At 38.6% G+C, this 26177-nt stretch overlaps 1 protein-coding gene across 13 annotated transcripts in view; it reads right to left on the bottom strand.

The window, feature by feature from the left end:
- The window catches only part of STRBP (spermatid perinuclear RNA binding protein), a 167699-nt gene that overhangs the window by 16670 nt on the left and 124852 nt on the right, over positions 1-26177 (bottom strand). For all 13 annotated transcript variants that reach the window (XM_069582487.1, XM_069582493.1, XM_069582489.1 and 10 more), the window contains 5 exons: positions 25678-25775; positions 25379-25490; positions 11071-11163; positions 10261-10460; positions 2855-3013 (listed from right to left, as the gene is read on the bottom strand). In XM_069582487.1, coding sequence (XP_069438588.1) covers positions 2855-3013; positions 10261-10460; positions 11071-11163; positions 25379-25490; positions 25678-25775 — 662 coding nt within the window. The remainder of the gene's footprint in view (positions 1-2854; positions 3014-10260; positions 10461-11070; positions 11164-25378; positions 25491-25677; positions 25776-26177) is intronic.

Raw genomic sequence — 26177 nt, 5'->3', positions numbered from 1 at the left:
AATTTCTGAAACTATTCTATGTGGTAATCACTCTCTGTTTTCAAACCCGAAATTACTTTTTTAAAATATTTAATTTTTTTTTTATTTGGCTGTACTGGATCTTACTTGCAGCATGCAAGATCTAGTTCCCTGAACAGGGGTTGAACCCAAGCCCCCTGCACTGGGAACGTGGAGTTTTAGCCACTGGACCAACAGGGAAGTCCCCTGAAATCACTTCTATAAAAATGAGTCAAGACAAAAATAAAAGTTTTCTCCCCTCTCCATTACTACATTTTACGGAAGCAAAGCAGAGATGGATTCACTACCAGAACTTCCACATACTCTCCTGCTGCTGCTGCTGCTGCTGCTGCTAAGTCACTTCAGGCGTGTCCAACTCTGTGTGACCCCATAGACAGCAGCCCACCAGGCTCCCCCATCCCTGGGATTCTCCAGGCAAGAACACTGGAGTGGGTTGCCATTTCCTTCTCCAATGCGTGAAAGTGAAGTCGCTCAGTCATGTCCGACTCTTCGCGACCCCATGGACTGCAGCCTACCAGGCTCCTCCATCCATGGGATTTTCCAGGCAAGGGTACTGGAGTGGGTCGCCAGTGCCTTCTCCAATATACTCTCTTAACTGCTGCTAATTCAGCCCACAATGCTCTGCTCTCTTAATTTCCTTTGAACTTAACAGTCTGAACCTTATAACTAATGAGCTCTTTTTCTCTTAGTGAGCTTCCCAGGTGTGCTGTGGTAAAGAAAGTAAGTCAAGTCAAGTCACTCAGTCGTGTCCAACTCTTTGCAACCCCATGGACTGTAGCCCACCAAGCTCCTCCGTCCATGGGATTCTCCAGGCAAGAATACTAGAGGTCGCCATTTCCTTCTCCAGGGCATCTTCCCAACCCAGGGATCGAGCCCAGGTCTCCTTCATTGCAGGCAGACGCTTTAACCTCTGAGCCACCAGGGAAGCTGTGGTAAAGAACCCACCTCTTAAGCAGGAGGCATAAGACACTTGGGTTCAATCCCTGGGTCAGGAAGATCTCCTGGAAGAGTGCATGGCAATCCATTCCAGTATTCTTGCTGGAGAATCCAATGAACAGAGGAGCCTGATGGGCTACAGTCCATGAGTCACAAAGAGTTGGACACGAGTATTTATAACACTGCCAGCAAACCATCTTTGCCTGCCTGTGACAACCACTTATGAATGACTGGTCCTCTCCAAAGGCAGGTGCCATGGCTTCTATCCACCACATCACAAGTGGAATCAGGAATGGCTTTCACAGGCCTCAGCCCTAATCCGTTCCCTCCATAAAGGCCTACCTGGTACTTCTCAGACATCTACTTTCACAATTCCAGATCTCTGGTGGCCCAGACGGTAAAGAATCTGCCTGCTGTGCAGGAGATTGGGAGACCTGGGTTCAATCCCTGGGTCGGGAAGATCTCCTGTAGAAGGGAATGGCTACCCACTCTAGTACTCTTACCTAGAGAATTCCATGGACAGAGGAGCTTGGCAGGCTACAGTCCATGGGGGTCACAAAGAGTCGGACATCACTGAGTGGCTAACATTTTCACTTTCCTTGTCCGAGAATGTCTTCTTTCCATCTCTTCCCCACAGAGCAAAATCCTCTTCATTATCACAAATCAAGCTCATATATTACTCTGATTTTACCTGTGTGTATGTTTCATTTTGCAATCATGGCGCTTATCACATCATATCATAATAATGAATATATTTTGCCCTTCTAACCTCAGAATACTTTAAGGCTCTGGACACAATTTCTGTAGCATCTAGTAATATGCAGATGCTAAAAGGAGTTTAGTCCCTCATAGCTCAGTGGGTAAAGAATCTGCCTGAAAAGCAGGTAGGAGACCTGGGTTTGATTCCTAGGTCGGGACGACCCTCTGGAGAAGGAAATGGCAACCCACTCCAATATTCTTGCCTGGAGAATTCCATGAACAGAGAAGTCCGGCCATGGGGTCTCAAGAGTTGGACACGACTTAGCGACTAAACCACCACCAAAAGGAGTTTAGCACTAAGTCTTTGATAAATATTCATTCTTAGAAAAGACAAATTTTTTTAAAAATGTCATATAAGCTCTTGCTAAGTTAATTTTCCCTATGTAAAATGCTACAAGCAAGGGCCCCTTGAATGTCCAATTAAGCCATGTATCATTTCTACTTGGATTTTTGTAAAATTCTATTATCTGTGACAATGTGTCATAGGTCAGGACTACTCAAGAGCCTGAGGAACAGGCTATGCCCTCTTTAGGGCTGGCCCAACTCAATGATGACCTGACCCCCACAGCTTAGAACAAATTTCAAATAATCCTAAATTTCCCTCATTAGCTTTTAAGTTTACATACATAAATACATTCATTCACTGATAGCCAAGCAGCTTGCAGGATCTTAGTTCCCCTACCAGAGACTGAACCTAGGTCCCTGTAGTGGAAGCATGGGGTACTATCCACTGGACTAGGGAATCCACTAGATCTTTTTGCTTTTCACACTTCAGTTATTGTTTACATTCTTGATATACTGTAATTGTGAGATGCTGGACGTGATTCCCATGGCCAGCAAAAGAGAAATGCTAGTTAAATTAGGATAAATCCATACAGTACACAGTTATGCTTACAAATATTTTTAGAATTAAGCGAAAAAAAACAAGATGTAAAACTGTATGAAAGTATCATTGCCTTCATAAAAAAATAACCAAAGAAAAAAGGCTGGATAGAAATAAAAATATTAATAATGGCTGCCTCTTAAGTACATACACCTGTATATGCTTTTGATTATCTCATAGGTACTTCTCCAGACCTCTCAAATTTTTGACATTAAACATACATTACATTTATTTCTAAGAAAAAATATATAAGCATACCTCTAAGGTACTGGAGGTTTCAGTTGTAGAATTTCCAGTATTATTGCTTGAGTTTGAAGACACTGTTTCATTTTTGCCTTCGTTATCTGACTTTTCATCGGAACTCATACATTCAATATCTGCATCAAAGCCCGTTGGGTATCCCATTGCCTGCAGTACCTGTAAAAATTACATTAAGATTCAGTTTTATTCAAATACCAGACACCTCAGAGAATAGACGAAATACTGAGAACAACAGTTTCAAACCCAAAGCATTTGAATCCATGAAACACCTTGCAGGAAAAGCAAGATGTTGCTCATCTACAAATCCTTGGTTAAACAAGCTTTACCTACAAAAAAAGTGGGTATCACCACAAAAAAATGGAGGAAACCTCCTCAGAGTAATTAGGTTTAAATAACAGATAACAGAAATGCAAACCTGAGGCTACTCCAAGTTCACTTAATTTGGAGATGAGGACTTCTCTGATGGCACAGTGAATAAGTATCTGCCTGCCAGTGTGGGGGACATGAGTTCCACTCACGGTCCAGGAAGATTCCATATGCCAAGGAGCAACTAGGCCTGGCATCACAACTACTGAGCCTGTGCACTGCAACTAATGAAGCCCACATACCTAGCTCCTGTGCTCCATGAGAGAAGCCACCCGAGTGAGAAGCTTGCTCACTGAAATGAAGAGTAGCCCCCACTCACCACAACCAGAGAAAGTCCATGCAAAGCAACGAAGATGCTGCACAACCAAAAATTAATAAAGTACATAAATAATTTGGAAATGAAAGATGGAGAAACAGAATAGCCAAATTCAGCCAATGAGGTGGCAGTAATTAAAAGTAGAGTGGCACACTATGAAAAGTACACTGGGCTAGAAAGGAAAAGATCTGATGGTCTAACCCTTTTCTCCTCTGATCCTCAATTTTCTAATTTGCAAAACAAAAGGCTGATTAATTGACCTAAGTTTTATGACTCAATCCAATAGAGGAAATTACCACAGAAAGGAAATCAAGACATTTTCTTTACCTTGGAGCCAGTTTGCCTGTAGTTACGAAATTACAGCTGTAGCTTCCTACTATCATCCGTTCCTTTGGTTTTCAACTTAAACCATAATCAAGACTTGAAAGAAAAGATTCAGTCCTTGGGTTTATCCTCTTCTGCTAAGTGAACCAGGAACAAGTCTAGGTGTCTATCTCCATCCTGCCTATCAAGGAGTGATTACTCTATGGCTCCCTCCCATGTTTACTCTTGTGTATTTCCATTCATGTTTGGCACTTCTCATCTTTTTTAAAATAGTTTTCCAAACAGTGTATGTGTGTGCATGTGTGTGTTTGCAAGCCTTTTAAAACCTCCTTCCAGGTTAAACTGCTTTAGATGTTTGCAAAAGAATATGTTCACGAGCACTTTTATAAGCCTCTTTCAAACAGGCTGACATTGAATTATCAGTCACTGACTTAAAGGTCTGTACCAAAGTTAGGTTCCTAAAGATCCCTGTATTTGTCTCAGCTTTTGAGTATGTTTTAAGTTGCTTCAGTGTAAAAGCGATGGCATATTTCTTTATTACCTGAACTATACCTAATAGCTTTCTCAAAAACCTGTAATGGTCGCCACACAAATGAGAAAGAAGTCAAACAGCCTAGTCTTTATAAATGATGGCATCCTGTACAAAGGATTTTGCTAACATACATGAAATTACGCTAAACAAAAAATGGGCAAAAGTAGAATTCTAAATCAAGAGAACCTGAAATTAATTCACCCAGTTCATATGGAGAACTTGGCATTCTGTTGAACATCTCAAATTGTAAATAAATTCTCTGTATTCAACGGGAGTAAGGCCAAGAATACTTTAACATCGTAATTCTAAAAGGACTCAAATAGTACTTCACACTAAGTACACTAACATCACTTGGTTATATTCTCATCAATGTTTGTAAAGAAAACACCTTCTCTACTGCCCAAGTCCTGCAAATACACTCTCTCTGAGACATTCCATCTCTGAAAGAGCAGTTATTAGTCTGGAATTAATACCAGGTTAACAGAGGCTGCAAGTCAAAAGCCATGAGTCCCAAAGAAATTTGATTTGTTTACTCCAATAAAAACTAAAGACGTGCAGTTTCTCCAAATTTAATACGGACAGTTAAAAGAGAATAATGTAAATTATTTAACACCACTTCTCTCTGCCTTTTTTTCACATATTACATTCATTTGTTTTTGTAGCAACATACTTCAATACATTTATAAATATTTCATATAAATGGATAATCTCAAAGGATATTACAAATGTACTTACAGCACAACAAAAACATTTTCAAATTACATCATATTTCTATGAACACATATTCTGAAATTATTAAATAGCATAAGCCACAAAAGTTTAAAAAAAAAGTGTGGAGTTCTTAAACTCCACTAGAACAATTTGTTTAGAATCAGTATTAAGGTCAAAAAAACTGTTATACAAAGAAAAGTGAGTTTCAAACGTCTGACAAACAAATCAAACCTAATAAAAAATCAATTGAGCTGAAAATCACAAGATAAGGTAAATAGAAAATCCAGGGTAATCATGCCTGTTCTCTTCTGGCAGGGGGTTAAGGCTGAGACAGTTGATACCCTCAAAGATGAGGGACCAAGAGTAAAAACATGAAACACCCTATCCATGGCTCTCCGCTCAGGAGAAAGCCATACACACAGCTTATGATGGTAGAGAAGTGATGGCTCCAGAACTTCTGCAGAGGGGCTTTATTCCTTGTCCCCTTCACCTGATCTTTTGTCTACAATGACTAAGACTCTTTTCATGGAATATGGCTGATTATGTCCGTAAAGATGTTCTTTGTGAGGGACTGTCAGGAAAAACGAAGAAAGGGAAGACTGGCCATTAATCTTCATTACTTTAGGGTATGTGCTGCTAGGCAGCCAGGCTCCTTGAGCAAAACTGGTTTCTTCTTGTCTCATTTTGATTTCAGCACTGTTCTTAACAGGTACAGAGGTTTACCAAGTTACTGAGTAAAGAATGCAAGAATTTTTATCTGGTAGGACCTACTTTTATAAACGTTACATATAAAACATACTCCGAAATTCACTTATAACAGAATCTATAATGTGATATAACCTTTACAGAAGGCAATTTAGCAATATATGCCTGACATCTAATAAGAAATCCTAATCCTTTGCTAAAGACAAGGGAGAAAAGGAAAGATACACCCATGTGAATCCAAGTTCCAGAGAACAGCAAGGAGAAATAAGAAAGCCTTCTTCAGCAATCAGTGCGAAGAAATAGAGGAAAACAACAGAATGGGAAAGACTAGAGATCTCTTCAAGAAAATTAGAGATACCAAGGGAACAATCACGCAAAGATGAGCACAATAAAGGACAGAAATTGTATGACCTAACAGAAGCAGAAGATATTAAGAAGAGGTGGCAAGAATACACAGAAGAACTATACAAAAAAGATCTTCATGACTCAGATAACCACAATGGTGTCATCACTCACCTAGAGCCAGACACCCTAGAATGCGAAGTCAAGTAGGCCTTAGGAAACATCACTACGAACAAAGCTAGTGGAGGTGATGGAATTCCACTTGAGCTATTTCAAATCCTGAAAGATGATGCTGTGAAAGTGCTGCACTCAATATGCCACCAAATTTGGAAAACTCAGCAGTTGGCCGGGCACAGGACTGGAAAAGATCAGTTTTCATTCCAATCCCAAAGAAAGGCAATGTCAAAGAATGTTCAAACTATCACACAATTGCACTCAACTCACATGATAACAAAGTAATGTTCAAAATTCTCCAAGCCACGCTTCAACAGTATGTGAACCATGAACTTCTAGATGTTCAAGGTGGATTTCGAAAAGGCAGAGGAACCAGAGATTAAATTGCCAACATCCGTTGGATCATAGAAAAATAAGAGATTCAGAAAAACATCTGCTTTATTGATTACGCCAAAGCCTTTGACTGTGTGGATCACAACAAACTGTGGAAAATTCTTCAAAAGATGGGAACACCAGACCACCTTGTCTGCCTCCTGAGAAATATTTTATGCAGGTCAAGAAGCAACAGTTAGAACTGGACATGGAACAGCAGACTGGTTCCAAATTGGGAAAGGAGTACATCAAGGCTGTATATTGTCACCCTGTTTATTTAATTTCTATGCAGAGTACATCATGCGAAATGGTAGGGTGAATGAAGCACAAGCTGGAATCAAGACTGCCAAGAGAAATATCAATAACCTCAGATATGCAGATGACACCACACTTAAGGCAGAAAGCAAAGAATAAAGAGTCTCTTGATGAAATTGAAAGAGGAGAGTGAAAAGGTTGGCTTAAAACTCAACATTCAGAAAACTAAGATCATTTCACCCAGTCCCATCATGCCACAGTAAACAGATGGGGAAACAATGCAAACAGTAAGAGACTATATTTTTGGGCTCCACAATCAATGCAGATGGTGACTGCAGCCATGAAATTAAAGTACGCTTGCTCCTTGGGAAAAAAGCTGTGACCAACCTAGACAGTATATTAAAAAGCAGAGGCATTACTCTACCAACAAAGGTCCGTCTAGTCAAAGCTATGCTTTTTCCAGTAGTCATTTATGGATGTGAGAGTTGGACTATAAAGAAAGCTGAGCTCAAGAGAATTGATGCTTTTGAACTGTGGTATTGGAGAAGACTCTTGAGAGTCCCTTGGACTGCAAGGAGATCCAAGGAGTCCATCCTAAAGGAAATCAGTCCTGAATATTCATTGGAAGGACTGATGCTGAAGCTGCAACTCCAATACTCTTGCCACCTGATACAAAGAACCTACTCATTAGAAAAGACCCTGATGCTGGGAAAGACTGAAGGCGGGAGAAGAAGGGGACCACAGAAGATGAGATGATTGGATGGCATCACCAACACGATGGACATAAGTCTGAACAAGCTCCGGGAGTTGATGATGGACAGGGAAATGGGGTCGCAAAGAGTCGGACAGGACTGAGCTACTGAACTGAATACATGTTTAGCGAATTAACAGATCACTCAAATGCGCTTTCCTCTTATTTATTTTTGGCTCTGATAGGTCTTGGTTGCTGTGTGGGCTTTTCTCTAGTTGCGGTGAGTGGGAGCTACTCTCTAGCTATGGTGTGTGGCCCTCTCATTGCAGTGCTTTCTCTTATAGAACATGGGCGCTAAGGTTCGAGGGTTTCAGTAGTTGTGGCTTTCCAGCCCTAGAACCAGACTCTATAGTTGTGGCACATGGGTTTAGCAATGTTATAGCATCTTCCCAGATCAGGGATCACACCAGTGTCTCCTGCCTTGGCAGGCAGATTCTTTACCACTGAGCCACTAGGAAAGCCCTGTGCTTTCTTCTTAACCTAGCAATTCCATCTCTAGAATGTATCATAAAGGATAATCAAACTAGTTCACAAACATGAAAAGCAATCAACTCGATGCATCTAAATCTAAATGGATTAGTTACATTATGGCAGATTGATAATAATAAAATATTATACCATCACTAAAAATTAGAACAAACTTTGTTATTAAAAAAAAAACCTCATTATAAATTTTTAGATACACAAGAAAGCCATGGTCCTATTTTAAATATACATTTTTGTATACACAGTATGTTGGTGCCTCCACTCCTTATGTGAAACCCTTGGAGCCAGATTGTTTTCACAATTCCTAATGATCCAAAGTTTATAAAGCTAAAACAGTACATTTACCAAATATTTTCCAAATCCTCAGTGGATTCTCAGGTGCCACCCTATGTGTGTGCGTCAAACTTAGGGAAATATTTTTCATTTTCAATACTTTTTTGGAATTATAATTTTTTTTATGCGTTCCCAAACATGAACCCCCCTCCCACCTCCCTCCCCATAATTATAATTTTAAAAACAAAAAGCTTAGAAAAATACATACAAAAATATTAATGGTTATTATGAGAACAAACAACACCTAAATCTTGTCATATTGCAAAATTTGCCACTCTACTAACTCCCCCTAATTTGACTGAAATCTGCAATGTGGCCACTAGCTTATATTACACGTTATTACAAGAAATAATCCACAGACTATCACTGCATCAGAGATCCCTCTGAAAGACGTCACTGCTTCATGATATTGTTTTGATTCCTTTTTATGAAGACCTACCCAGGGGGAATGCCAAGCGACCTTTAGGCCAAAACAACTCTGACTCTCATAATCAACTGTCATAGACAAAGAACTGATACAGATACTTCACAAGCTTTCTGGTCAAATGTTAGAGAACTTATATTCAAATTTGTGACTCATTCTCAGCATACTTTACAACTATATTTTTAGCCTTATTCCTAAATTCCCTTTTCCCTCATTCTTAGTATTCTTTTTGTCTCGTTTTAAACTCATATTTCAACATACTTAAAAAGTACTCCCTTTTGAACAACATACCGTATTGTTCTATAATTTTACAGCTTAGCTGTTATTTTTCTGCATTATGCTTATTCCCACTTAACAAATAACTGACCTATGTGTCTATCCACTGTCTTTCTCCCCATCCTATCCTCATCAGAATGCAAGTTGCAGGAGGGTGGAGATTTTCTTTTGGTCACTGCTATATTCTTAGCATCTATGATAAATGTTTACATTTTCATTACTAAATACCTGCAAACTGGAACGATTATGAAAACAGACCAATTATATCTTATGTCATACTGTTACATAACAGAACTTTTCTAAAGTTAAAAGTTATCTTCCATCTACATGATCTTTGACATTTTCATATTTCTCTGCAAGAGGCCAGATGTACTCATGGATAGAGTCTACTATTTAGCAATTTTCTACAAACTTATATGCATAATTGACTGGCACAATCCTGGATCTTATTCTTTATGGAAATTTCAAAATACAGAAAAAGCACCAGATGCAAAAAAAAAAAAAATCATTAATTTATGATAGAAGAAAATCTGCAAATAGCAAAATATCCAATGACAGGAATGTTTAAACAAGTAACAGTGTATCTATTATAATCATTATAATAACACAGCCATTAAAATACATTTATAAAGATTTTAGTAACATGGAAACATACTGATGACATGTGAAATGAAAGAGGATTAAATTACATATACACTGTGAGCTCAACATAAAAGAATGAGACAAAAATACTGTTGTATATACTATATAAAATATTAATGAACTGCCTCAGAGATAAGCAATTGACATACATTTTCTTTACTTTTTTCTGTTTTGCAAATTTTGTATCATCAATACATATCATTTTATAATCAAAAAAGAATAGTTTTGTGATTCAGAGGTAACAGAAGTCTATACACTATTGTCATTAAACTCCTGAAAATTCTGTTAATTTACCATAGATAAACTAGTTTATCTAGCACATTATTACACATAATTTACACATTATTTACAACATAAAATAACAAAGCACTGTTAAGTAAAATAAATACTGTACCTTCACTGCTACGTGAAGCTTCGCTGTTTTCTTGGATGGTCCTGAGGCTTCATATGTTGTACCATCCACATCTACAGACATTGTGAAGACTGGGGCATGGACAGGGCCAGACTGAGATAAGAGCTTATACTGAAGCCCAGGCCTGATCTGATTCAGCCTCATTAGTGCATTCATAAGGTCTATTGCTTTACTATCCAGAACTGTAAGAGAAAGAGGAATGAGATCAGAAATTAAACCACTTGCTTTCATCTATGTTTTTGTAGGTTCCTCGTAACCACTATAAACTCAGGTTTTAAAAAAGCAAGAATTTCAAAATGCACATATAAATTCACTTCATAAGTAATTCTAAAATTACTGCTTAAATACTTAAGCCAACATCATTGCGAAAGTAACATGCATTAACATGTTTGTTGTTGTTTAGTTGCTAAGTCAATTCCAACTCTTGGTGACCCCAAGGATTGTAGCCTACGAGGCTCCCCTTGTCCATGGGATTTCCCAGGCAAGAATACTGGAGTGGGTTGCCATTCCCTTCTTCAGGGGATCTCCTCACCCAAGGATCAAACTAGTGTCTCCTGCAATGGCAAGCAGATTCTTTACCCATCAGAGAAGCCCATGCATTACCATAGCTATTAATTAATTTTAGTTTGCCAATATTATTATATCTTAAGCAAATGGTACTTGAAAACAGAAGCTATTCATTTTCTTCAAACTTGAATTCAAATCAATCAAATTCTTCACTTTTTAATTTTTATTTTCCTGGGACATAAATCCTTTCTAGTTCACATCTATAAGAATAAAGATTTTACACACTTTTCCTTAAGTTTCGTTTCATCTTCTTATTGGGATCTTTATCATCCCCTAATCCATCTTCAAATGGCCTCTTCAGAGCTGAAGACCCAGCACCTAAAAAAAGGTACAAGAGATTATCAGTTAAAACAATGATTCCACTTACTCTGCTGCTGCTGCTGCTAAGTTGCTTCACTCGTGTCCGACTCTGTGCCACCCCACAGACAGCAGCCCACCAGGCTCCCCTATCCCTGGGATTCTCCAGGCAAGAACACTGGAGTGGGATGCCATGTCCTTCTCCAATGCATGAAAGTGAAAAGTGAAAGTGAAGATGTTCAGTCGTGTCCGACTCTTTGCTACCCCATGGACTGCAACCCACCAGGCTCCTCCACCCATCGGATTTTCCAGGCAAGAGTACTGGAGTGGGGTGCCATTGCCTTCTCCATCCACTTACTCTACCAAATGTATTTAATATGTTCAGGAAGGAAAAATCTTAGGAATCACACAAGGACCATAAGACCCTTTCACTGATCAAATAAAATTATAGGGACTTCCCTAGTGGTCTACTGGTTAAGACTGCGCTTCCAATGTAGGGGACATGGGTTCGACCCCTGATTAAGGAACAAAGATCCTACATGCCATATGGTGTGGCCAAAATATAAAAAATTTTTTAAATTTTAAAACATGTATGTGTTCAGTCCAGTTCAGTCGTGTCCAACTCTTTGCAACCCCACGGACTGCAGCATGCCAGGCTTCCCTGTTGATCACCAACTCACGGAGCTTGCTCAAACTCCTGTCCATTGAGTGGGTGATGCCATCCAACCATCTCATCCTCTGTCCTTCCCTTCTCCTCCCGCCTCAATTCCTCCCAGCATCAGGGTCTTTTCCAATGAGTTGGTTCCTCGCATCAGGTGGCCAAAGCATTGGAGCTACAGCTTTAGCATCAATTCCTCCAATGAATATTCAGGACTGATTTCCTTTAGGATGGACTGGCTGGATCTCCTTGCAGTCCAAGGGACTCTCAAGAGTCTTCTCCAACAACACAGTTCAAAAGCATCAATTCTCTGGTGCTCAGCTTTCTTTATGGTCCAAATCTCACATCCATACATGACTACTGGGAAAAAGCATAGCTTTGACTAGACAGACCTTTGTTGGCAAAGTAATGTCTCTGCTTTTTAATATGCTGTCTAGGTTGGTCATACCTTTTCTTCCAAGGAGCAAGTGTCTTTTAATTCCATGGCTGCAACCACTATCTGCAGTAATTTTATAATCTTGTAATAGCAAAAACTATTAACTGAATCTTCATGAAACAATATTAACCCTTCTTATATTTATTTTTCCATTTATTCAAATATATTCATACAAATATCTATGCATATATTCACAACTGTATATGCATAAATAGTATATATCAAAATGTTAAAAGAAGTTATCTCTGGTAGTAAGATTTATTTTCACTTATGTCTTTTTAAATATTTCTCTAAGTTAACATTTATTATATAAATTTTTCAAGTCAACATGTTAAAATCTCATGCTTTTGGAAATCTGATTATTTCTCATACTACAAAATAATTCTGCCTGCCCATTCAAATTCCTATTCAAGATTTTATTTACAGTTCATCTCATTAAGTTTTCTTCAGCTTCTCTCTCATCTCAATTTTTTATGTTTCTATGACAGCAGAAATATAAAGTGTCATATGGAGTCGTGTCAGACACGTTGTGTTTCTTTAGTGCTCTAGGAAGGTCAAAGATATTTTTTGCTTACCTTGTATCTTATAAACTAACAAGACTTAGAAACAATATAATGGGTATGGAACAAAAACTAAAAACTAATATTATCAATTTCTTAGATAAAGCAACTAGTTAATAACAGTGGCAGTCATAAAGGAGGAGCTTTATTGTCCAAAACAAAAACAATCAGAGAAAAGCTTATCAACCTGTCCAATTACCTTAAAAGACCTCTCTGTGTTTTCACCTTAAAAGCTGGTTGTCAGGTTTCCTAAAGAAAAGTTATGCTCAAAAGATTCATGCCAAAAAAAAAAAAAAAATAATGCCATAATGTTTCCAGATACTTCTTGGAGATAACTACATATTCTCTGATCATCAAGATTTATGATCCCTTCGGGTAAACACTGACTTCAGCATTTGCTTGAGTCAATACCTACTACTCAGGTCAATCAATCTTGATGTTCTCTCTTCAACAGACGGCAATATCTACTTATATATGCTTAGTATTGTATTTCATCTGCATTACATAAAACTGTATATATGCTAGTCTTCCAGAATGCAGTCTTCAAGAGACAAAGTTAAAAAGGAACAACGTCTATTCAATCACTCTCCCACTCATTAAGTTGCATTAAAAGCTGCTCTCTGCCTGGAATTCACTAGCTGGCTTAAACGTACAGATCTGTTCCCTAAAATCTCCAGCTACATGAAGTTTGCATGGATTAAGCTCCATTCTACCATCCCTGCTACTGGACAAGGGCTGTAAAATCTGGAGCTAATCATAATAGTAACGGGTGTGGAGAGCATGCCTTACAAAAAAACACGCTGTTCTCAATACATACAGTACCTAGAAACAAGAAATGGTCATTTGAGAGGCAACAATTTTTAAAAACAACAGGTGGGGGGGTTCAGGTTGGGGAACACGCGTACACCCGTGGCAGGTTCATGTTGATGTATGGCAAAACCAATACAATATTGTAAAGTAATTAGCCTCCAATTAAAATAAATAAATTTATATTAAAAAATAAATAATTTTTAAAAAATTAAAATACAAAAAAAAACCAACAGGTGAGGGCTTACCATATGCCTGGCACTGTTCTTAATACTTTATATGAATTAATTTATTTAATTCTCACAAGCATCCTATGAAGTCTGTACTTCATCATTCTTACAATTTCATTCATGTATTTATCCAGCAACAAATATTAATAGAGCATATTTCTATGTTCAGGATAACTTTAGATGCTAGACACTGAGAACAAAACAACTTCCCTGTTTTTAGAGAGCGTGTGCACACCTGGTGCCGGAGCCTAAGCCCAGCATGTCATCTGGTCCCGGGCACAATGGAGAAAAGTTAAAGACTTACTGGAGAGCAGGTGCTGCGATTTTTTAACATGTGGTGCCATCAGAAAGGTATCACTTATAGATAAGGTAGTTAACTGACAAAGACTTGAAGCAAAGAAAATTCAGCTGTTTGGGGAAAGAGCCCCAAGAAGACAAAACTCCACTACAAACGTCTTCCAGCAGGAACATACTAAGAAAGAGCATAAAGGCCTGAGTGGTGGAGTGGCATGAACAACGACGGGTCCAGAAAACATGATGAGCAGGAGTAGAAATTCTCAACCTTAACTGCCACTAACTCACCAGACGAACTTTTGGAAAATACAAAAGTTCCACTTCTAGTATGAGAAAGTAAGTCAATGGAAACAGACTTCCTGACGAGAGTAATTAGAAAAGCTGGACCCAACGCAGGATAAATATCTGCTTCTGTGCAATTATGAACTATGGAGTCAAGGTCCAGGAGATGAAGGAAGCCTTGCGCTGGGGGCCACATTTCCTTTGGAGGTGTCTTCCACCCCTAGAAGAAGCCACTAAGAACTGAACAGAGCACTTCTTAAAAAACTTTTTTTATTATGGAAAATTTCAAACACTTACAAAAGTGTAAAGAGTAGTATAATAAATTCCCATGAATCCATCAATTAGCTTCAAGAATTATCAACATGTGGCCAATCTCATCTCATCTGTATCATTCTCTTGTCCTCTCTCCATTTTTGTTAAACAAAAGATTCTTGTTCATTATTTATTTTAAATATAGCCGTGTGTACATGTCAATTCCAAACTCTGTAACAATCCCTCCCCTTCAAGTAATGGTAAGTTCTGAACAGAGTACTTTTTTTTTTTTTTTCGGAGTACTTTTAATAGCACCCAGGTCTCAGGGATCAAAAATTGAACCTCAAGGACCTCCAAAAGAAGAAGGCCTTGTGAATTTCCCACACAGTGGGGTGGCCCTCTCCAGTGCCATATGTGGGAAGTAAATGAAGTCGAAATAGTCTGCATTTCACAAGGATTGAGGCCCAGCTTCAAATCACCAAAATGCCCAATTCCATTAGTATGATCCAGATTGCCAATTCCACTAGCCCAGAAAGATATATAAATCCTCCCTGAAGGACGGAATCATTACTCTAGTCTTTAAATTCTAAAATTTTTCAATTTACATCTCCAGGACTCAAAACAAAAACACATGGAAAGACAAGATATTCTAAAACACACTGATGATGAAGCATTCTTTCATAAACAAACTGTATTAAAGAGAATGATCGGACTTCTCAAAAAGAAACGACATCAAGAAGAATTTCTGCCATAGTATCTAAAGCTAGAAAAGCTAAGATTCTAGAAATTAAAAACTGAAAGACCTACAATAGGAAACAGACAATCCGTAATTGAGGGGAACTGACATACCTACTTCAATAATTAAGAATAAAGTTTTAAAAAATTATACTACAGATGTATAAGATTTAAGCAACATAATGATCAAATATGACCTGACATGTAAAGAATATTCTGACTCTACCAACTGTAGACCTTACACACTGTTTCAAAGTGTGAATCATTTATAAAAACTGACCATGTGCTGAGCCATAAACTAACTTTCAAGAGATACCAAGTTCAGCTCAGTTGCTCGGTCGTATCCGACTCTTTGCATCCCCATGGACTGCAGCACACTAGGCATCCCTGTCCATTACCAACTCCCAAAGCTTTTCAAACTCATGTCCATGGAGTCGGTGATGCCATCCAACCATCTCATACTCTGTCATCCTCTACTCCTCCTGCCTTCAATCTTTCCCAGCATCAGGGTCTTTTCCAGTGAGTCAGTTCTTTGCATCAGGTGGCCAAAGTATTAGAATTTCAGCTTCAGCGTTAGTCCTTCCAATGAATATTTAGGACTGATTTCCTTTAGGATTGACTGGTTTGATCTCCTGCAATCCAAGGGACTCTCAAGAGTCTTCTCCAACAACATAGTTTGAAAGCATCAATTCTTCAGCACTCAGCTTTCTTTAGAGTCCAACTCTCACATCCTTACATGACTACTGGAAAAACCATAGTTTTGACTAGACGTACCTTTGTCAGCAAAGTAATGTCTCTGTTTTTTAATACACTGTTTAAGTTGGTCACAGCTTTTCTTCCAAGGAGCAAGCGTCTTTCAATTTCATAGCTGGAGTCAACATGTACAATCACTTTGGAGCCCCCCCAAAAAAATAAAGTCTCTCACTGTTTCCATTGTTTCCCCATCCATTTGCCATGACATTATGGGACCAGATGCCATGAACTTAGTTTTTTGAATGCTTAATTTTAAGCCAGCTTTTTCACTCTCCTCTTTCACTTTCATTAAGAGGCTCTTCAGTCCCTCTTCGATTTCTGCCATAAGGGTGGTGTCATCTGCATATCTAAGGTTATTGATATTTCCCCCAGCAATCTTGATTCCAGCTTGTGCTTCATCCAGTCTGCCATTTCACATGATGTACTCTGCAAAGAAGTTAAATAAGCAGGGTGACAATACACAGCCTTGACATATTCCTTTCCCAGTTTGGAACCAGTTCATTGTCCCATGCCCAGTTCTAACTGTTGCTTCCTTACCTGCATACAGATTTCTCAGGGGGTAGACAAGGTAGTCTGGTATTCCAATCTCTTGAAGAATTTTCCACAGTTTGTTGTGATCCACACAGTCAAACGCTTTGGTATAGTCATTAAAGCAGAAGTGGATGTTTTTCAGAAACTTTCTTTTCTGTTTTGATGATCCAATGGATGTTGGCAATTTGATCTCTGGTTCCTCTGCCTTTTCTAAATCCAGCTTGAAAATCTGGAAGTTCTTGATTCACGAACTGCTGAAGCATAGCTTGGAGAATTTTGAGCATTACTTTGTTAGTATGTGAAATGAGTGTAACTGTACAGTAGTTTGAACATTCTTTGGGAATGGAAGAAAAACTGACCTTTTCCAGTCCTGTGACTACTGCTGAGATTTCCAGATCTGCTGGCATACTGAGTACAGCACTTTCACAACATCAGCTTTCAGGATTTGAAATAGCTCAACTGGAATTGCCTCACCTCCATTAGCTTTGTTTGCAGTGATGCATCCTAGAGCCCACTTGACGTCACACTCCAAGATGCCTGGTTCCAGGTGAGTGATGAAACCTCTGTAGTTGTCTGGGTCACGATCTTTCTGTTACAGTTCTTCTGTGTATTCTTGCTACCTCTTCTTAATATCTTCTGCTTCTGTTAGGTCCATACCATTTCTGTCCTTTATTATGCCCATCTTTACATGAAGTTTTCCTTTGGTATCTCTAATTTCTTGACGAGATCTCTAGTCTTTCCCATTCTATTGTTTTCCTCTATTTCTTTGCATTGATCGCTGAGGAAAGCTTTCTTATCTCTCCTTGCTATTCTTTGGAATTCTGCATTCAGATGGGTATATCTTTCCTTTTCTCCTTTGCCTTTCACTTCTCTTCTATCCACAGCTATTTGTAAGGCCTCCTCAGATAACCATTTTGCCTTCTTGCATTTCTTTTCCTTGAGGATGGTCTTGCTCATTGCCTCCTATACAATATCACAAACCTCTGTCCATAGTTCTCCAGGCACTCTATCAGATCTAATCCCTTGAATTTACTTGTCACTTCCTCTGTATAGTTGTAAGGGATTTGATTTAGGTCATACCTGAATGGTCTAGTGGTTTTCCCTACTTTCTTCAATTTCAGTCTGAATTTGGCAATAAGGAGTTCATGATCTGAGCCACAGTCAGCTCTCGGTCTTATTTTTGCTGACTATATAGAGTTTCATCATCTTCTGCCGCAAAGAATATAATTAATCTGATTTCAATGTTGACCATCAGGTGATGTCCATGTGTAGAGTCGTCTCTTGTGTTGCTGGAAGATGTTTGTTATGACCAGTGTGTTCTCTTGGCAAAACTCTTAGCCTTTGCCCTGTTTCATTTTGTACTCCAAGGCCAAACTTGACAGGGTGCAGAGCAAGGGAATCACACAAAGCATGTTCTCAGGTCACAGTAAAAATAGAGATTAACTAGAAAAATCTTCATTTGTCTGGAAATTAAGTGATGACATTTAAATAGCTTATGTGTCAAAAAAATGGTAACAAGGGAAAATTAAAAAATAGTTTTAGCCAACTGATAATGAAAATACTAATGTAAAAAGAATACAATGCACATAAATCTGGGCATAACAGAAAACAGTCTTAATAGTGTATATGATAATATAAGAGGCTAAACACTAATAATGTATTCACCTCAAAATTTTTCTTAAAAGAACAGCAAATTAAACCCAAAGGACATAGTAAGGAAGAACAAAGGATAAGAACAGAAAGCAATGAAATAAAATACAAGCATATGCCAGGAGATGATCAACAAACACAAAAGCTGATTTCTTTTTAAAAACTGACAAATCTGTAGTGAGAATGATCAGGAAAAAAAGAAGGTACAAAAATGTATAAAAGAGGGCATCAATATTGCAGACACTAAGAAGAGGATCTTATAAACTACATTATATTTAAATTTAGATGAAATGAACAAATTCCTAGACAAACACAATTTACCAAAACTCTCATAAGAAGATAACCTGATACACATTAAGGAAATTAGATCCTTAAGTTAAAACCTTTCCAATAGAAAATCTCACACCCAAATGGTTTCACTGGTAGATTCTTCCAAACATTTAAGGAAAAAATAACATCAATATTACATAATCTCTTCCAAGGAACAGAAAAAGAAGGACAGAATCTTCTCAACTAATTTTAAGAGGCCTGCAAAACATTAGAGCCAAAATTGGACAAAACATTACAACAAAGGGAAACTGTCGATTAATCTGACACACAAAAACCTGTGTTTCTATGATCTGCTCACAAAAACCCACACAAGGTTGTTCATAGCATCTTTCTTTGTAATTGTCAAAAACTAGAGACAAACAATTAAGAAGAGGTGGCAAGAATACACAGAAGAACTGTACAAAAAAGATCTTCAAGACCAAGATAATCACGATGATGTATTCACTCACCTAGAGCCAGACATCCTGGAATGTGAAGTCAAGTGGGTCTTAAAAAGCATAGTCACTACGAACAAAGCTAGTGGAGGTGATGGAATTCCACTTGAGCTATTTCAAATCCTGGAAGATGATGCTGTGAAAGTGCTGCACTCAATATGCCAGCACATTTGGAAAACTCAGCAGTGGCCACAGGACTGGAAAAGGTCAGTTTTCATTCCAATCCCAAAGAAAGGGAATGCCAAAGAATGCTCAAGCTACCGCACAATTGCACTCATCTTACACGCTGGTAAAGTAATGCTCAAAATTCTAGAAGCCAGGCTTCAGCAATACGTGAACCGTGAACTTCCTGATGTTCAAGCTGGTTTTATAATAGGCAGAGGAACCAGAGATCAAATCGCCAACATCCACTGGATCATGGAAAAAGCAAGAGAGTTCCAGAAAAACATCTATTTCTGCTTTACTAACTATGCCAAAGCCTTTGACTGTGTGGATCACAAGAAACTGGAAAATTCTGAAAGAGATGGGAATACCAGACCACCTGACCTGCCTCTTGAGAAACCTATATGCAGGTCAGGAAGCAACAGTTAGAACTGGACATGGAACAACAGACTGGTTCCAAATAGGAAAAGGAGTCCGTCAAGGCTGTATACTGTCACACTGCTTATTTAACTTATATGCAGAGTACATCATGAGAAACGCTGGGCTGGAGGAAGCACAAGCTGGACTCAAGATTGCTCGGAGAAATATCAATAACCTCAGATATGCAGATGACACCACCCTTATGGGAGAAACTGACGAGGAACTAAAAAGCCCCTTGATGAAAGCGAAAGCGGAGAGTGAGAAAGTTTGCTTAAAGCTCAACATTCAGAAAACGAAGATCACGGCATCTGATCCCATCACTTCATGGGAAATAGATGGGGAAACAGTAGACTTTATTTTTGGGGCTCCAAAATCACTGCAGATGGCGACTGCAGCCATGAAATTTAAAGACGCTTACTCCTTGGAAGAAAAAGTTATGACCAACCTAGTTAGTAGATTGAAAGGCAGAGACATTACTTTGCCAACAAAGGTCCGTCTAGTCAAGGCTATGGTTTTTCCTGTGGTCATGTATGGATGTAAGAGTTGGACTGTGAAGAAAGCTGAGTGCTGAAGAATTGACGCTTTTGAACTGTGATGTTGGAGAAGACTCTTGAGAGTCCCTTGGACTGCAAGGAGATCCAACCAGTCCATTCTCAAGGAGATCAGCCCTGGGATTTCTTTGGAAGGAATGAGGCTAAAGCTGAAACTCCAGTACTCTGGCCACCTCATGGGAAGAGTTGACTCATTGGAAAAGACTCTGATGCTGGGAGGGGTTGGGGCAGGAGGAAAAGGGGACGACAGAGGATGAGATGGCTGGATGGCATCACTGACTCAATGGACGTGAGTCTGAGCGAACTCAGGGAGTTGGTGATGGACAGGGAGGCCTGGCCTGCTGCGATTCATGGGGTGTCAAAGAGTCAGAAACGACTGAGCGACTGGACTGGACTGAACTGAACTGAGAGACAAACAAAATGTCCTTCAATAGGTACATGACTTAACCAAACTCTGGTTCATCTGTGGCACAGAATCCTACTTAACAGTAAAAAGGAATAAACTATTGACATGTGACAACAACTTGGATGGGTCACAAAAGTATCATGCTAAGTGGGGAGATGAGGATCTCAAAAAATCACATAAAGATAACTTCATTGATATAAAATTCTTGAAGTAACAAAATCAGTAGTTTCCAAGGCTTGAGGGCTTCCCTTGTGGCTCAGCTGGTAAAGAATCCGCCTGCAATGTGGGAGACCTGGGTTCGATCCCTGGGCTGGGAAGATTCCCTTGAGAAGGGAAAGGCTACCCACTCCTACTTGCAAAGAGTCAGACACGACTGAGTGACTTTCACTCCAAGGCTTGCGGATGGCTGAAGGAAGAGGTGTGGTATTGCTCTAAATGGGCCGCATACACGAGTTCTCTGTGGTGATGAAATCGTCTGTGTCTTGACTGCCATGGGGGTTACACAAATCTACACATGTGATAAAGTGGCATAAAACCTATATCCACATTGTATAAATGTCAATTTCTTGGTTTCCATATTCTCCTATAGTTACATAAGATGTAATGACTGGGAGAAACCAGGTGAAGGTTCCATGGGACATCTCTGTACAATCTTAGCAATTTCCTATGAATCTGTAATTATAGATAATAAGGGGAACAACAAAAAGAAAACTGCTGCTTAACTGAGAACAGATAAGATGGGCAAGAAGACCAGGCACAGAAGACAGACAATAACAAAGGCAAGAAATCACAAGTGCAACTTAGGCCAGGACGGCAGCAGTGAAGAAGTTAAAGAGCTGAATACCAGACACACTTTTAAAGTAAAACAGCCAGGTTTGCTGATGATGTGCACGTGGGTGAAAGAAAGAGAAGATTCAAGGGTGAAGGGTTTGGGCCTGAGAACGGAGATGGGTAGTTTCCAACGTCTGGGATGGTGATAACTATGGGAAACAGGTGAGAAGGAGAGTAAGGACAGGACATCTGAAGTGTGAGCTGTCTTGAGATATCTATGTGGAAACACTGAGACATTTAGATAGGGAGGGCTGAGGTCAAGGGCTGGGAGTCTAGAGTGAGAACGTAAACTTGGGAATCTACAGTGAATAGAAGGTATTTCAAGACAAGGAACTAGATGACGTCTTTGAAAGAGTCTAAACAGGGGTAAATAAAGAAAAATGGTCTGAGGTCTGCACCCAGGATACTTTACTATTCGAAATCAGGAAGATAAGAAAAAACAAAGGCAGCTGAGGAAAGAACAGTGGTGTAAAGATCCATGACAAAGTAATGACCCGGAAGTCAAATGAAAAATAGTACTTCATGTCAGACAATAGCAAATGTTGTTGAGGATATAAAACAACAGGAATTCTCATACACTTCTGGTAGGAATATAAATTGCTATGTGTACCACTTCCTAGACCATATACTGGTCCACAGTAATTCCTACATCTGTACTCTAGAAGGCACATATAAGTAAGCTCCCAGCAACAATGTGGGTGGCTGCCAAAAAATAAAAAGAAGCCTAATGTCTTTCCGAAGTACAATGGCTAAGCTACAGCATATTCATAATGGACACTGTGTAAGTATAAAATGAACTATGACTGTATGCAGTAACATGAAAGTATCCCAAACAACACTGGACAGAAAGACGCCAGTCACGGAAGATTGAATTCAGTAGGATTTTACTTCTATAAAGTTCTAGGCAATTGCAAACTAAATTACGAAAGCATACAAAAGTGGAAAAGCTTTAAAGAAAATCAAGAATATTATCAAAAATCAGTAGTTCAAGGAGCAGGAAAGTGATGTTTTAGGATAAATAAATGTTTCTGAGAAGCTGACAACGTTCTGTTTCTTAACTAGGATGATTATATGGAATTTTTAAATAATTACTTTTTTAATGACACAACTGAGAGACTGAACTGATCTTATACTTTTCTATATATAACTAATTATAGCAGAGAAAGTGTTCACCTGTGTCCAGTGTTGCTGAAAAGGTCACAGGAGAGACTCAGAGAGATGAGGAAGAAAGTTTGGTTAGAATTAAGCTTTCAAGAAAGTGAGGAAAAGGAAAAAGAAACAACAGGCCACTCTTTCCAAAAGTACTCCTATAAAAGGGAGCAGCTTCTTCCTGTTGGAGAAGGTTGCAGAACCAAGGGGGAGTTTAGCTTTGTTTTTCAAATGAGAGATGTTAGAGTAGGTTTTCATGCTGATGAGAATGGTTCAGCAGAAAAGGAGGAATTCATGCTGGTGAAAAAAGAAAGAATTGCTAGGATGATGTCCATCTATAGGCAAAAGGGGATGTGATATAGTGAATGAGTAGAAAAGCTGGGCTTTTCCCAGTCAAGGGAAGGAAAGTTAAGTGGAGGGACTTCAAGCAAACAAGGTCATCAGTTGAGAAGGAGGGCTGGGGAGAAAAGTGTAATGTAACAGAAGATGTTTGACACCTGTCTAGGAAAACTGGAGAACTCTAGAACTTACAAGAGAATTGCCAGCCAACACAAATAGTCTACTTAAGGTTAATGTCTGAAACTTAAAGCGAAAAGAGTTAAGATGTCCAAGTATGTTTTTCTTCAATGATGTCTAACAACCTGGCGTAGGGAAAGAGTTGGATTTCAACCAGAGTTGCCGGGAAGACAGGATCAACAAAGAAGGTATATGCTAGGGAGTGATCATAATGACAGACCACGTGACTATAAGCAGAGACGTGACAGAAGTGAGAACATGAGGAAGGTGAAGCACTGTGAGAAGTTAACAGAATCAATGATGAGTATCAAGAATTGGAGCAGAGTACTAGACATTATGACAACTAGAGGCAGTTACAATGTGGGAGTTTTGAGAATGAATTAGGGAGAGGGCACAAGCATATATACTGAAGACTAGATCTAGGATATGTCCTCAAAATGCACACCTGAGACGAAGTAGAAAATACTGGTTAGAGAGGATGTCAAGGAATTAAGAAGTCAGAATTCTAAAGAAAAAAATCATCTAGATGCATATTGAAATCACCAAGAATTCTAAGAATAAAGTTTAAAAGCCAGGTGCTAAAAACATGAAAGCATGAAGAACAATGCAGCTCACATCTGGAGGCAACAGCCTTGACTCCCTCACCTTATGGCCAAGCCATGCAGCTAGTAACTGATAGGACTCAAATGGAAACACCAACTGTCAGTTCTATTTTAAGCTATAAATTAACAGACCAGCAGTTCCCAAACTCTTGAGAACTTTAACTCTAAAGTTAAAAGAAGTCTAAGTCACATAACAATAAACTTTTACTATCCAGTAAAAGACAAAACATAAAACCAGAAGAACTACTATGAATTCAGTGACTAAAATAAAATTTTTCATCATTAACTCTAAGAATCTACAAATATATATGAAATTTCTATTGAGTCATTCAATCTACAGACATGGTTATGTGAATCTCTTTCAAAAATGCTGCTGAGTGAGCACTCTCTGCAAGAAAATGGCTATCATTCCACAAACATTTATTGAGAATTGGTTTGTAATAGCTCTGTGGTGAGCTCTGGAGGATTCCTTACCCCTGAGGAATTTACAACAGAAGGCAGTGATGCTCAAACTTTTCAGTCTCAGAACCACTTTATCCTCTTAAAAAATTACTGAGCACCCAAAGAACTTTGTTTTGTGCGTAGTGTCAATCAACAGTTGGCATATTAGAAATTAAGACAAAAATTTTAATACAAAAAATTCATTAGCATCATAGTGATGATGCCATCACAAGTCATATGCAGCTTCTTAGAAAACTGTAAACACATGAAAGAGCAGAAATGGGTAAAAAAAAAAAGCTTTAATATTATTATGAAATAATTTTGACTTGGTAGACTCCCTGAAAAGTGTTTAGACATACTGGAATTCTGTTCTTTGAATAAACAAATTGGGCCACTGCACTATTTTTGTCATAAAAAATTTATCAGAATAGTATCATTCGTGGTAGGTGGGATGCCATAGGTGAAAATAACTGGTGTTAAACATCCCACCTTCTAGCATAATAGCAGAGAGAGGGAGGAAAAGAGGGAGGGAGGTTTTTTGTGGCATGATGAGAATAAGAAGATTCACATTTGAGTATCTACTGTTTCCAAGCACTGAGCTGGGCATATAATCTAACAATAGCTAATAAAGTGGGAGTAATACCCACAAGGCAAGAGATGAACTAATTGCTCAAGGCCTAAAGCTAGTGAGCAGGGGCACTGTGAGGGGAACCAGGTCATACTGACACTAAAGCCTGTGCTCTTTCTGCTAAAACTCTGAGTTCACACAGACTACAACAAATGGAAGACAGTTCTGAATTTTCCAATATATTTTTCTCCTATATTATGCTTATGTTTTCTTTCTTGGTTACATAACACTTCCAAGCAAGACAAGATCATCAAACTGATGACTGACCATGACATCTCCTCCTAGCTTGTGACTTTTCTCTTCACTTCAGACCAAGGGTTCTCAGAGTGCCGTCCCTATGTCTATGCAGTAATGGAATCTGATCAACAATAGCCAAATGAGTTTGTCATTAGAAAGAAAAAATGAAAGCTAGTTGAAGTCACTGATGGGACAGAAGAAAATGAAGAAAAGCAGTAAAGGCTCTTATATATGACTTGGGTTAAAAACTTAAAATGCTCTCAGCTCTAACAAGAGAAACATTTCACGACCATCTCCATCACTGCCCACATGCAACCCCAATACAAAATATTTATACTCACCTTCTTTATCAGTAACTGACCAGGAATATTTCTGAAAAGGCTTACTAGATGGAAGGGGGTCCATCTCCAGCACTTTATAAATCTGACCGAAGGCTGATAGTCTGAGTGCATGCTAAAGAAAAAAAGATTATATTTATTAAAATTTTTCATTCATAAAGCCCTTAGAACATCTAGCTAAAAACACATTCATCAAATGCTATTATTGACAAAAGTCCCCAACAGAAGGCAAGAAAAAAAGTTTTTAAATAATTACATGATATTCCTTCTAAGAGACCACAGTCATAGGGCCCATCTCCTACCTGTGCACTGTGGGTAATATCTTCTTTTTGCTGGATGGTCATATAGCTCAGAGCATCTGTTGGATCTCGCTCACAAGGATCATGAAGACCAGGACCCCCTTTGGCAAAGGCAAAAAAAAAAACAAAAACCAGTACCATTCAGAATTGAACTTAGAATTCAATAAACTAACACAAAATAGAAAGAAAAGAATGGAGAGGAAAAAGAAAAGAAATAAAAAACAAAACCTAAAAGAACAAGGTTAAAAGTCTGCTGAATTAAATGAAGTAAAATGGACACTTATTTTCAATATGTTAGCATTTAAATGTCCTTATTTTACTAGAAGTCATTTGTATATCTAAGGTCAAAATTGGGTCTTAACTCTAAGAATTTAGAAACAGCATGATGAATCACCCCAAATCTTTTAAGGGATTATATATGGAAAAAAAAGACCAAATTTAATTTTTCCAAATTAAACACCAGACTGCAAACATAATGAACGTCATACATTTTAACTTAACCA

Source organism: Ovis canadensis, chromosome 3 (genome assembly GCF_042477335.2).
Source record: "Ovis canadensis isolate MfBH-ARS-UI-01 breed Bighorn chromosome 3, ARS-UI_OviCan_v2, whole genome shotgun sequence".
Lineage (NCBI taxonomy): Eukaryota > Metazoa > Chordata > Mammalia > Artiodactyla > Bovidae > Ovis > Ovis canadensis.
The sequence above is the reverse complement of the archived record's forward strand: the minus strand, read 5'-3'. Positions and strand labels throughout refer to the sequence as shown.